Genomic DNA, 13084 nt, shown 5'->3' with positions numbered 1-13084 from the left:
ATTTCTCAGCCAGGGTAAACAACCTCTCGGTATCTACCCTGTCAAGTCCTTTCATGTTCTTGAATGCTTCAACGAGATCACTTTTCATTTTTTTAAAATCCAGGGAATAAAGACACAAATGTCTTAACCTCTCTTCATAAAACAATCCTCTCCTCTTGGACTAATCTCATGAATCTTTATTATACTTCCTCCAATGCAAGTATATCCTTCCTTTAATATGGAGACCAAAATTGCATACATTATTTCAGGTGTGGTCTCACCAAAGTTTGTGATGTTATCTTAATTTCCTCACTCTTATTAGCTCATTTGGTTACCCTGTATTTCTGGTATGTAACATATGTCTTTACTGAGAAGACATACATGAAATCTTTGCTCAATGTTTTGCCATTTCCTTATTCCCATGATATATTGTTCCTCTGTTAAGCATAACTTCTGTTAGATGATTTGGAAAACTATTGACACCGGGGAAGGAAGTACCTGTGGCCCATATCGAAACACTTTTGGCTAAAAGATGTGGAAAGTAGTGAAAAGGGCCAAGCTAGCATCATGATGGAGTAAGATTTTGTTGATAAAGTAAAATTGTACTGAGGAGAAGTTATTGAAAACTGAATGTAAAATGATTAGTTTGACAAATACAAAGTTCTTCAAAAGTGACTCCCACGAAACTCAAATTTGTTGCCTTGTCACAAAGGGTAAACAGATATTAACATTTTATTGGATTTTATACCTGCAGGCTCTGCAGAATCTGGGGTTTCATTTTGGGTCATTTTCTGCTACTTGTACTAAGGATCTGGTATACCTCCCTGAATCCAGTGTGGACATGCAACACATTCAACACTTTCTCACTGTCCCTGGGTGCCATTGTGACATTGGATAGAATACATTCAGGTAAAGAAAACACTCAGGAAATGTAATGTTGTAATTTTCAAGAGGTTACAATGTTCTTCTACATGTGGAAATTGTTGGCTGAGCGCATTTATGTTTGCATTCTCATAGACCCTCAAGATTTTTTAAAAAGTGAAAAGTATATTTTTCAAAATACTTAAGGTTTGCCAGTGGAATCTTTTGAAGTGGTAGTAATCATTTGGTATGTTTATTTGGCATTCAACTGTGACTTAGGTAATTCTTTTTACAAGGCAGAAAACAGTGGAAATACATCTGAAATGTTGGGTCTTTTTACATTAGAAAAATGTAGATTATGGTACGATATAATAGAAGCAATTAAAAATTATGAAAGGATAAAATTGGGTATACAGAAGCAAACCATTTTTTTTCAGTGGTTGAGGGTTTGAGAATGAGGGACCACAGATATATGAACTAATGTAAGATATTTACAATGGAGGGCAAGATTCGCATAGATTGTTGTGAGGCTGTGGTATTCACTCTAAGGACAAGTAACTGGGGAAGAATCTATGTGTTCAAGATCGGATGGATTTGCTAGATGGATAGAGGAAAAAAGGTTGAAGGCATATGTGAACAGGATGGGTAAATGTGATTCGAATTATTTTCTCATTTGGAAGGTAAGCCTCAAGGTGGACAAAAGTAATATACTGTGAATGCTGAAAATCTGAAATAAAAACAGATAATGCTGGAAAAACTGAGCAGACTTGAAAGTTTGGAATGAATTTTACAAGTTGGGTGGGGGAAGGTTATTGCTCACCCCTTCCTTCCCCAACCACCACAAAAGTTGGTCATGAACCAAACTGACCAGCTTGAAGAGTGGGACTTCTACCCCTCAGTTAGAGGAGATCCCGTTCTCGAGAGCTCAGCTCCAGAGCTCAATAATGGCACTGTTGGGATTGCAAGCAGGGCCACAAACAAGATCTTTGGATCCTGGACTGAGGCGACTCTGAGACTTTTGGTCTGGGAGGGAGGGATTGAGTACCCTAAGGAGGGAGGCAAGAGAGGGTGGAGGGTGAGTTTTTGAAGCCAGGCAGGAAGGCACAAAGAGGGGGTATTCATCTTGGAGTGAGGGATGGGGGGGAAGAGAGCCTCTGGTGGGCACAGGACACTTCCCCCAAAGGACGTACCCCCACCCCCATTCCTTCTCATCTTTTTGTCTTAGATGTTGAAAAGTGGCACCTCACTCTCAAGTGCCTGCCAACGCCAACCATCTTATGGTGAAGGCAGCATAATATTTGGGTCAGTTGGTTTGTTAAAAAGCTTAGTTGCAGGTTTATGATTTTTTTCAAATGAATCGGATTCCCAATATATGGCTGGAAGATGCCTGTCAAAATTAGCAGTTCACCTGCCATTTAAAAAAAAGGGAAAATATTGAGACATCAGTGAAAGGAATGTAAAAGCAAACACGGTGAATGCCGGAAATGAAAGGAAGATCCTTTCTTCTTTCATTATATGTTATAATTTTGACTGTTGGCTGATACAAGATTTTAGAACAATAATGTTGCTAGTATTCTACACAAGGTACAGCTAGATTTGTTATATTCGCTGTACCGATTTGCCAGATTGAGGTTGAATTCTTGGAGGCCAGTATTTATCAACCCTGAATCATATAAATGTTTAATTATAAAGGTGTGGGTTGCAGAGAGTTCATGTGCACTGATAAGTAAATAATGCATGCAAATTAATTTACCACATTTTATTTTTGAAGTTGCCCTTTCTCATTCACAACAGTTTAATTAATTTAATACTGGAAAGTTACTTAAATGCTTCTGTGAGGAAATATGCACCGTGTCACGGTATCAGTTTACGTTAGGTGCTATTGTTTCTGGAACCTAATGTTGTGCACCAATAATCAGTGGCCTATAACAGTGCCACCTAAAGGTGTAGTGGGTACTGCAACTTAATATAGACACTTTTAGAATGCCTTTTGTGAAAGAGATTGATGATACAGAGGTTTTCAATGCATTTTAATCTAGTATCCCACCCAAGGTTAGTGATGTACAATAGTTAGATGTCAGTTTGTTTAGCAATAGTATTTTCACCTCCGTCAGAAGGTTATGGGAACAATCCCTATGCTGAAGGTTTGAGTATGTAATTGAGGACTTTATCAGCACTGCAGTGCTGATAAAGGCTGCACTGTCAAATATTACAACTTCTGAGTGAGATGTTAAATAGGTCTGGTTTGGGCAAGTAAATAGTGGTGTGGGTGGAGGGTGGGGGAGAGTTCTCCAGCTATTCTAAGCAATATTAATTCCATGAGAAACATTATTAAAACTGATTATCTTGATTTTTTAATATCTCATTGCTGTTTGTGGAACATTGCCATGTGTGAATTGGCAGCAATGGTTCCTATAATACAACACTTCAGAAGTACCTAATTGGCCGTGAAGCTTTTTGGGATATGTTCTGGATATGAAAGGTGCTACATAAATGCAATGTTCATATTTTCCTACAGTAGTGATATTTGTAGTTCATTCTGCTTTACCTAAATGCACAATTCTTGACTGTAAAGGCAGAAAGAAGTTTCCAGTCCTGGAGTTAGCAGCTAGTAAAACTGAGTCCGCCACCATCCTTATGTGAGGAATGATGTGGCCTCTGTTTGTATCATCTGCCTAAGACAAAGCCAAAAATCAGGACTTTGTCATAACTGATCAAAAATACTTCTTTATATTAACTGTTCCCTTTGTGCCGTTAATAAAATACTATATGGGCAATTATGAACTGTTGTATGCAGAGAGTAATTAATTATATCTTCCACAACTTTATTCTGAATCATGTGATCTTCCTCATTTGCCCCCGTTATTTTATGATATGTGTTTGTTAATGTACAAAGGTGATTGGATCATCTCAAGTTCCTCAGGTTTCCTCAGAGCATGGCTGCTGAAAACTGATAAGTGATCGCAATCTGTTATAATTATAATCAGAGGACAGGACCCCCCCACTGTTTCCCACAGTGTGATTTCTGGCGGTGGAGATGGTTTGTCATTAACCGTTGGGTGGGATCGTCCAGTCCTGCTGAGGTATATGACATTTTGCATGGCTTGCCCAACCTGCCACGAGGCTGCCCCTCCCACTGCAGTGAGGTTGGGGAGGGGGGGCTGTTCAATGGGACCGAAAGATCCGCTTGGTGGGAAGGGCTGGAAAATCGTACCCAAAGATTATTTAAAAATGAAGTTACTGTGATTTGTCAGATTTTCAGAAGCAACCACAGGAAAGAGAGGAAATTAAATCCACAGGAAAAAAGAATGAGCCTGGTGTTCAGCACAGCTGGTTAGTCAGTGGGGCAGCGTTTGGGAGTTTGCAGTTCCTCACACACTGGCTATTTGGAGAAGTTTCACTTGTTTCTCGATGGGCTGTGAGTGGTCACCCAAATACTGGACCGGATCCTAATCCTTATGGGTAAGTAACACCATATGTTCCATGATAATTCCACTTTTAAGTTACAACTAAATGCAGCAGTATATTCTGTTGCCAGCTCAGATATTCTTTTGGTACAGACCTAACACAATCATTTTGCCTGCAAGGGCAAATTCTATTGATAAAGCCTCTGAATTTTGGGTTCTTTGACACAAATAATGCACTGCCATTCATCATCTTTACCATTTTAGGTGAAATGCTCAGTGGCTGGAGCTGCATTTCAGCACCATCTTTTACTGCATTGTGTGATTATTGAGTGGATATGTGTGAGGCACACTGAATATTTGGCAGTGAGCTTCTTAATCTCCGAACCAGCAAGCTGTGGACAGTCAATAGGCAGCCCCAGGCAGCTCAGTGGAAAAGAGGTCTTGAGTTCAATGCTGTGTCATCATTAGTGTCCCTCAGTTAAATCCTTTCCTTTATTCTTTCATGGGATGTGGGCATCATCTGCAAGGTTAGCATTTGTTGCCAAACTCTAATTTCTCTTGAACGAATTATCTTGGTGGGCCATTTCAGAACAATTAAGAGTCAATCACATTGCTGTGGATCTGGAATCATATGTTGGCCAGGCCAGGTAAGGAGGGCAGATTTCCTTCCTACAGGACTTTAGTGAGCCAGCTAGGTTCAGGATGCCTATTTTCTTGCCTACATCAAGATGGCAGGTGAGTGTTTTCAACTCATAATGAGTATGAGTTGAAATGAGAAGGCATAATGAGTATGCGCTTCCTGCCTGCCATTTTGGAGGCATAATGCTTGTTTAGAAGTTGACAAATGGGCACGCCATAATTAAATTTCTAGGTTCTAATATTGCACTTTACAGAAATAGAAATTATGAACTTGAAATAAAAGCAGAAAATATGGAAATGTATTGCAAAGTTTTAAGTATCTAAAAAAGATATGTTAACATTTTGTGTGTGATCTATTCTGATGAAGGGTTCTATAAGACTTTTTAACTTTCTTTTCCAGTTAATCTCATGTGCTTTTCCAAAATATTTTAATTTTGTACCCCTATATATGATTTTGTTCCTTCATGTGTATTCTACCCAAAAACAGGTCCCTAGATCTTCACTCAGTCAGAATCATTTTCTCAGCTATTTACCATTTATATAGATGATCTGGAGGAGGGAACCGAGTGTAGGGTGTCGAAATTTGCTGACGACACCAAGATTGGTGGAACGGCAAATTGTGCGGAGGGTGTGGAGAGTCTGCAGAAGGATCTAGATAGGCTGGGCGAATGGGCCAGGAAATGGCAAATGGAATTTAATGTTGGTAAGTGTGAGGTGGTCCACTTTGGTAGGAATAATGGTAGGAAGGGTTATTACTTACGTGGTGAAAAACTGCAGCAGGCGACGGTGCAGAGGGACCTCGGGGTCCTTGTGCATGAGTCACAAAAAGGTGCAGCAGGTGGTCAGGAAGGCGAATGGGATGCTGGCCTTCATAGCGAGGGGGATTGAATATAAAAGTAGGGAGGTCTTGCTGCGGCTGTATAGGGCATTGGTGAGGCCGCAGCTGGAGTACTGTGTGCAGTTTTGGGCGCCGTACTTACGCAAGGATATTTTGGCCTTGGAGGGAGTGCAGAGGAGGTTTACTAGGCTGATGCCGGAGTTGAGGGGGTTGAGCTATGAGGAGAGGCTGAATAAATTAGGCTTGTACTCGTTAGAGTTTAGAAGAATGAGGGGAGATCTCATTGAGACGTATAAGATGATGAATGGGATGGATAGGATAGAGGTGGAGAGACTCTTCCCGCTCAGAAAGGATAGTAGGACTAGGGGGCACAGCCTCAAGATAAAAGGGGGGCGGTTTAGAACGGAGTTGAGGAGGAACTTCTTCACTCAAAGGGTGGTGAATCTCTGGAATTCTCTGCCCGTTGAAGTGGTGGAGGCTACCTCGCTAAATATTTTTAAGACGCGGGTTGATGGGTTTTTGGTAAGCGAGGGGATTAAGGGTTATGGGGAGAGGGCGGGAATGTGGAACTGAGCCACGACAGATCAGCCATGATCTTATTGAATGGCGGGGCAGGCTCGAAGGGCTAGATGGCCTACTCCTGCTCCTATTTCTTATGTTCTTATGTTCTTCAGCAGGTTTTGTCAGTGGTGGTTTGCTTTTCCAGGTGCCTAGTGAGGAGGTAGGCATTAAGTCTACCTCAGTTGGAGCAGGAATTGAACCTTCCCTGTTGGTGCTAATCATGTGGTAGCCATTCAGCCAACTGAACTAACTGGGCCCAATGATGATGTTCCTCTGTGATAAATGTATTTTGCCTGTCTTGTTGCTAATTTGAATATCATCTTGCTCAGACAGCCTGGCTGCTGTCACTGTGGGAAGGGGATATTTAAGGCAATGTTTTGCTTTTCTATTCACTGATATTTCAATGGTGCCACCAACGTAGCAAGGTTTTCTCATCCTTCTTGACAAATTTCAAATTGTTTGTGGCTTGATAAGTGTATTAAGGTCACTTTTTAAACTCTATGCATGCAATGTTTTTACCTGACTGTACCACAAATTTATTTGAGATTCTGATTCTGTTCAAGATTTAATGGCAAAACAATTCTTAATTGTAATTTTTAAATAAGTTAATTCTTTAAATTGTATCCTTTCTGCAAATTTTGTATTTGAAATGTCCATCATGCTCTTCAAATATCCCGAAGGCTGTTTCCAAGACTTTTCTTTTCCATTGTCCTTTCTCACAATATTCATTGGCATCTTCCTTCAGTCTTCCTGAGTCTCTGGGTCTGCTGAATGTCTTTTGAATTTCATTATAAGGGATCTGTGAATTGAAAGAAAGAAACAGCTAGCTTAATAATTACCACAATATTGGTTATTCCTACCAAATGGATGACCTCAGTAAATGTGAGGCCATTTATTTTGGTAGGAATAACAGCAAAATGGGCTAACATTTAAATAGTAAAAAAATTGCAGCATGTAGCTGTGCAGAGAGACCTGGGTGCCCTGTTGCATGAATCACAAAAAGTTGGTTTGCAGGTGCAGCAGGCAATTAAGAAGGCAAATGGAATTTTGTCCATTGCTAGAGGGATGGAGTTTAAAAACAGGGAGGTTATGTTCCAGCTGTGTAAGATGCTGGTAAGGCCACACCTAGAATACTGTGTACAGTTTTGGTCTCCTTACTTGAGAAAGGATATACTGGCGCTGTAGGGAGTGCAGAGGAGATTCACGAGGTTGATTCCAGAGTTGAGAGGATTGGCTTATGAGGAGAGACTGAGTAGACTGGGGCTACATTCATTGGAATTCAGAAGAATGAGGGAAGATCGTGTAGAAACATGTAAGATTATGAAAGGAATAGATAAGATAGAAGCAGGGAAGTTGTTTCCACTGGCAGGTGAAATTAAAACTAGGGATCATGGCCTCAAAATAAGGGGGAGCAGATTTAGGATTGAGTTGAAGAGGAATTTCTTCATACAAAGTGCTGTGAATCTGTGGAAGTCTGCCTAGTGAAGCAGTTGAGGCTACATCATTGAATGTTTTTAAAGCAAGGATAGATAAATTTTTGAACAATAAAGAGATTAAGGGTTAGGGAGAGGGGTCGGATAGGTGGAGCTGAGCTCATGAAAGGATCAGCCACGATCTTATTGAATGACGTAGCAGGCTTGAGAGGTCAGAAGGCTTACGGCTGCTCCTAGTTCTTATGTTCTTATGTTCACAGTCTTTGTTAAAAAATGTTGCTATTCATTTTAAATATGCTAAATCTTTGATTACAATTGGTACTAGGACACTTAATACAAGAGTTCTTTCTCCTCTGAGACATGGACTTGAATCCAACTCAGATGGTATTGCCACTTCTGACAATCCATCACTCACTCTATCCTTCATTCTGTCCACCCCTCCCTCACTTCATCTATCCATCTGTCCATCCTTTCATCCCTCCATCTGTCCATCATTCACTCCCTCCCTCCTCCCTTCTTCCCTCCTTCCCACCCTCCTTTCATCCCCACCTGTTTAGAGAATTTACATCACAATTGGGGTCATTTGCCCCATCTGGATTCTGTTGGTGTTTATGCCCCTATAAGCCACCTCCCACCTTACCCTATCTAACCCTATCAGTATATATTGCTATTATTTTGTCCCTCCTGTATTTGTCTAGCTTTCTCTTGATTGTATTTATGCTATTTACCTCAGCTACTATATGTCTGAGTAAGTACCAATGCTCACCACTCTCTGGGTAAAGACATGGCTCCTGAATTCTTTATTGGATTAATTAGTTTTTTTTATGACTCCTTGTTTTTGACTCTTCACAAGTGTAAATGTCTTCTTTTTGCCCACATTATTAAACCTCATTAAATTTTAAAGACCAGTATTTGGTCATCCCTCACCACTTTTCTCAGGAGCACATTGTTTGATGAAAGTCTGTATCTGATGTGCGAAGATTACATTTTCAATCATCCATCCATTTTGATAGGAATAAAATGGACTATTATTTAAATGGTAAAAAATTGCAGCATGCTGCTGTGCAGAGGGTCCTGGGTGTCCTTGTGCAAGAATCACAAGGAGTTGGTTTGCAGGTAATTAAGAAGGCAAATGGAATTTTGTCCTTCATTGCTAGAGGGATGGAGTTTAAAAACAGGGAAGTTATTATTCTGCTGTATAGGGTGCTGGTAAGGCCACACCTGGAGTACTGTGTACAGTTTTGGTCTCCTTACTTGAGAAAGGGTATACTGACAGAAGGAGATGCAGAGGAGATTCACTAGGTTGATTCCGGAGTTGACAGTGTTGGCTTATGAGGAGAGACTGAGTAGACTGGGGCTCTACTCATTGGAATTCAGAAGAATGAGAGGAGATCTTATAGAAACATATAAGATTATGAAGGGAACAGATAAGATAGAAGCAAGGAAGTTGTTTCCTCTAGCGGGTTAAACTGGAATCAGGGGACATGGCCTCAAAATAAGAGGGAGCAGATTTAGGACTGAGTTGAGGAGGAACTTCTTCACACAAAGGATTGTGAATCTGTGGAATTCCCTGCCCAGTGAAGCAGTTGAGACTACCTCATTGAATATTTTTAAGGCAAGGATAGATACATTTTTGAACAGTAAAGAAACTAAGGGTTATGGTGAGCAGGCGGGTAAGTGGAGCTGAGACTATGAAAAGACCAGCCATGATTTTATTAAATGGTGGAGCAGGCTCGAGGGGCCAGATGGCATCCTCCTGCTCTTAGTTCTAATGTTCTTAATACTTTAAAAGAAGCAGAAAAGTTACTACTTTTCTTCTAAATTTACTAGTTTTTGTAATTTGTAACCTCAACATCATATTCCTGCCTATCTGCTATGCTCTTTGATTCTCTTGTTCATCATGAATCTATCTGCCTGTCTTAAAAGTATTCATTCCCCAAGGGCAGGAGCTGGAATTTACAAGCAGCTGGCAAACTATGGACATCAACAATGAGTTTCTATTTCACCAGGTGGTGGACACAAAGTTAATGTTGTTCAACCTCCACATGAACAGTTGCCTTAATCCCATGTCTCTCCTGTTTCTATCTTCTCACATCTTTTTCTTCCTTTCTCACTTTCTATTCTCTCTACCTCTTTATTTCTCCCTTTCCTCATTTTCCCCCTCATTCTATTCTCTCTCTTCTGTTTCTTCCCTCCTTCACCAGAAATTGGAAATCATGCTCGAAATAGGGGGTCTTGAAATTGGATTGATATGTTGTGAAGGTAAAAGCATTGTTACAAACTGGTTTCTCAATTGTACAACCTGATAAAAAGAGCTTTTTCTTCCTTTTTTAGAGGTGTGATTTTGATTGCCCTGGCTCTCGGTGTGATGTTATCATCTTGGCCTTCCATTGTTAACAACCTTGCCTTTTGGCTAATAGGTATGGGATTCTAATGATTTTGCATCATTAGAAAAACATGGATTTTTCTTTCCTTTTACTTTCTTCCTTTGATGATTTATGTGGTATGTAGACCTATGGTACCAAGGTTAACATTATTCATGTGGGATAGTCAATAAGTACTAGCTGTCACCTCTCAACTGAGGAACCAGTAAATACAAATCTATGCATATGTGCATTAGGAGACCAACATTTAGCCTCTTGAACCTGCTTTACCATTCAATAAAATCATGGTTGAACAGATTGTGGCCTGAATGCCATTTTTCCTATCTATCCCCTATGCCCTTTGACTCCCTTGTTTGTCAAGAATCTTATTCACCTTCATCTTAAAACTATTCAATGACCCTGCCTGTCCTGCTCTTTGGAAAAAATTCCACAGACTCTCAACCATCAGAGAAGAGATTTCTCCTCACCTCCACCCTAAATGGAAACTCCTTGTTTTTAAACAAGGAGTGTCCCCCTCCTTCTGTTCTCTCGTACAAGGGGAAACATCCTCTCAGCATCCACTCTATTAAGTTCCTACACGATCTTATGTTTTCATGAGATCACATAAGAACATAACACATAGGAGCAGTAATAGACCACATAGCCCATTGAGCCTGTTCCACCATTCAGTATGATCATGGCTGATCTTGGGCTTCAACTCCATTTGCCTACTCACTCCCCATATCCTTTAATCCCCTGAGAGACAAAAATATGCCTATCTCAGCCTTAAATGTGTTCAGCAGTAGAGTATCCATAACCTATGTAGGGCAGGAAATTCCAAAGAATCACAATCCTATGAATGAAGAAATTTCTCCTTGACTCAGTAGATTCCCCGACCAATGGAAACAATCTCTGAGCATTCACCTCTCTTCCTCATTCTTCTAAAGTCCAATGAATGCAGGCCCAACCTTCCCTCATCCCAGAAATCAGTTCAATGAATCTTTTCTGAACTCCTTCTAGTGCAATTATGCCTTATGTTTTTCGTAAGGAAACCAAAACTTTACACTGTACTCTGGAAGTGGTCTCAGCAGTGCTCTGAAAATTTGTAGCAGAACATTTTTATTTTTATATTCCATTCCCTTTGCTATAAATTACAACATTCCATTTGCTTTCCTAATCATTTGCTGTATCTGCATATTAACCGCTTGTGATTCATGTACTAGGACACTCAGTTCTCTCTGTAGTTCAGAGTTCTGCAACCACATTCCATGTAATTAATATGTTACTTTTCCATTCTTCCTGCTAAATTGGGTAAGTTCATATCTTCCATCTTTCAAATTTTTGCCCACTCACTTAACCTATCAGTATCTCTTTGCAGACTTCTTAGGTCTTCTTCACAACTGACTTCCCCACACCTTTTATGTCAGCAAATTTAGCAACTATACACTCAGTCCCTTTATCCAAATTATTGAGAAAGATTCTAAATTGGTGAAATGCCACTGAATGCTGATGCAGTAATTTAAAAAATTAATTACGTCTTGCTGACCCAAAAATGACTCATTTATGCCTACTCTCCGTTTCCTGTTAGCTAACTAATCCTCTGTTCATTCTAATATAAGAACAAAAGAACATAACATAACATAAGAACATAAGTGTTTGTAGATTTCCAAAAGGCGTTTGATAAGGTGCCTCATAAAAGGTTGCTACAGAAGGTTAAGGTGCATGGAGTTGGGGGTAAGGTGTTAGCGTGGATAGAGGATTGGTTGTCTAATAGGAAGCAGAAATTTGGTATCAATGGGTGCTATTCTGATTGGCGGTTGGTGACTAGTGGAGTGCCGCAGGGATCGGTCCTGGGGCCTCAACTATTTACCATTTATATAGACGATCTGGAGGAGGAGGCTGAGTGTAGGGTGACAAAATTTGCTGATGAGATGAAGATGAGTGGAAAAGCAAATTGCGTGGAAAGTGTGAAAAGTCTGCAGAGGGATCTGGATAGGCTAAGCGAGTGGGCAAGGACCTGGCAGATGGAGTATAATGTTGGCAAGTGTGAGGTTATCCACTTTGGCAGAAACAGTAGTAGGAGGGATTATTATTTAAAAGGCGAAAAGCTGCAGCACGCTACGGTGCAGAGGGACCTGGGGGTCCTTGTGCATGAGTCGCAAAAACCCAGTCTGCAGGTGCAGCAGGTGATCAAGAAGGTGAATGGAATGTTGGCCTTTATAGCGAGGGGGTTAGAATACAAAAGTAGGGAAGTCTTGCTGCAACTGTACAGGGTATTGGTGAGGCTGCAGCTGGAGTACTGCGTGCAGTTTTGGTTGCCGCACTTGCGGAAGGATATATTGGCCTTGGAGGGAGTGCAGAGGAGGTTCACTAGGCTGATACCGGAGATGAGGGGGTTGGACTATGAAGAGAGACTAAATAGACTGGGTCTGTACTCATTGGAGTTTAGAAGGATGAGGGGGGATCTTATAGAGACGTATAAGATAATGAAGGGGATGGATAGGGTAGAGGTAGAGAGATTCTTCCCGCTTAGAAAGGATAGCAGAACTAAAGGGCACAGCCTCAAGATGAGGGGGGGCGCAGTTTACATCAGAGTTGAGGACGAACTTCTTCACTCAAAGGGTGGTGAATCTCTGGAATCCTCTGCCCGTTGAAGTAGTGGAGGCTACCTCACTAAATATATTTAAGTCACGGGTAGATGGGTTTCTGATAGACAGGGGAATTAAGGGTTATGGGGAGAGAGCGGGAAAGTGGAACTGATCCACTTCAGATCAGCCATGATCTTATTGAATGGCGGGGCAGGCTTGAAGGGCTAGATGGCCTACTCCTGCTCCCATTTCTTATGTTTTTATGTTCTTTTTCACAAAACTATGTTGACTGTCTGGTTGGACTGAGGTTTTCTAGGTACCCCTCTATAACTTCCTTAATAATAGGTCCCAGCATTCTCCCTTTGACAGATGCTAAGTTAAGTGGCCTGTAGTTTCCCACTTTCTGTCTCCTCCC

The 13084-nt window shown here is 40.8% G+C and overlaps 1 protein-coding gene across 2 annotated transcripts in view; it reads left to right on the top strand.

Moving 5' to 3' along the window:
• LOC145342290 (PGAP2-interacting protein-like) overlaps positions 1 to 13084 on the top strand; it is a 99660-nt gene that overhangs the window by 41602 nt on the left and 44974 nt on the right. For both annotated transcript variants that reach the window (XM_080187733.1, XM_080187743.1), the window contains exons 4-6: positions 734 to 888; positions 4095 to 4302; positions 10053 to 10138. In XM_080187733.1, the coding sequence (XP_080043859.1) occupies positions 734 to 888; positions 4095 to 4302; positions 10053 to 10138 (449 nt within the window). The remainder of the gene's footprint in view (positions 1 to 733; positions 889 to 4094; positions 4303 to 10052; positions 10139 to 13084) is intronic.

This window comes from Carcharhinus amblyrhynchos, chromosome 1, assembly GCF_965287045.1.
Source record: "Carcharhinus amblyrhynchos chromosome 1, sCarAmb.v2.hapA, whole genome shotgun sequence".
NCBI classification, from domain to species: Eukaryota; Metazoa; Chordata; class Chondrichthyes; order Carcharhiniformes; family Carcharhinidae; genus Carcharhinus; species Carcharhinus amblyrhynchos.
Note: the sequence above shows the minus strand (reverse complement) of the source record. Positions and strands in the feature narration are given on the sequence as shown.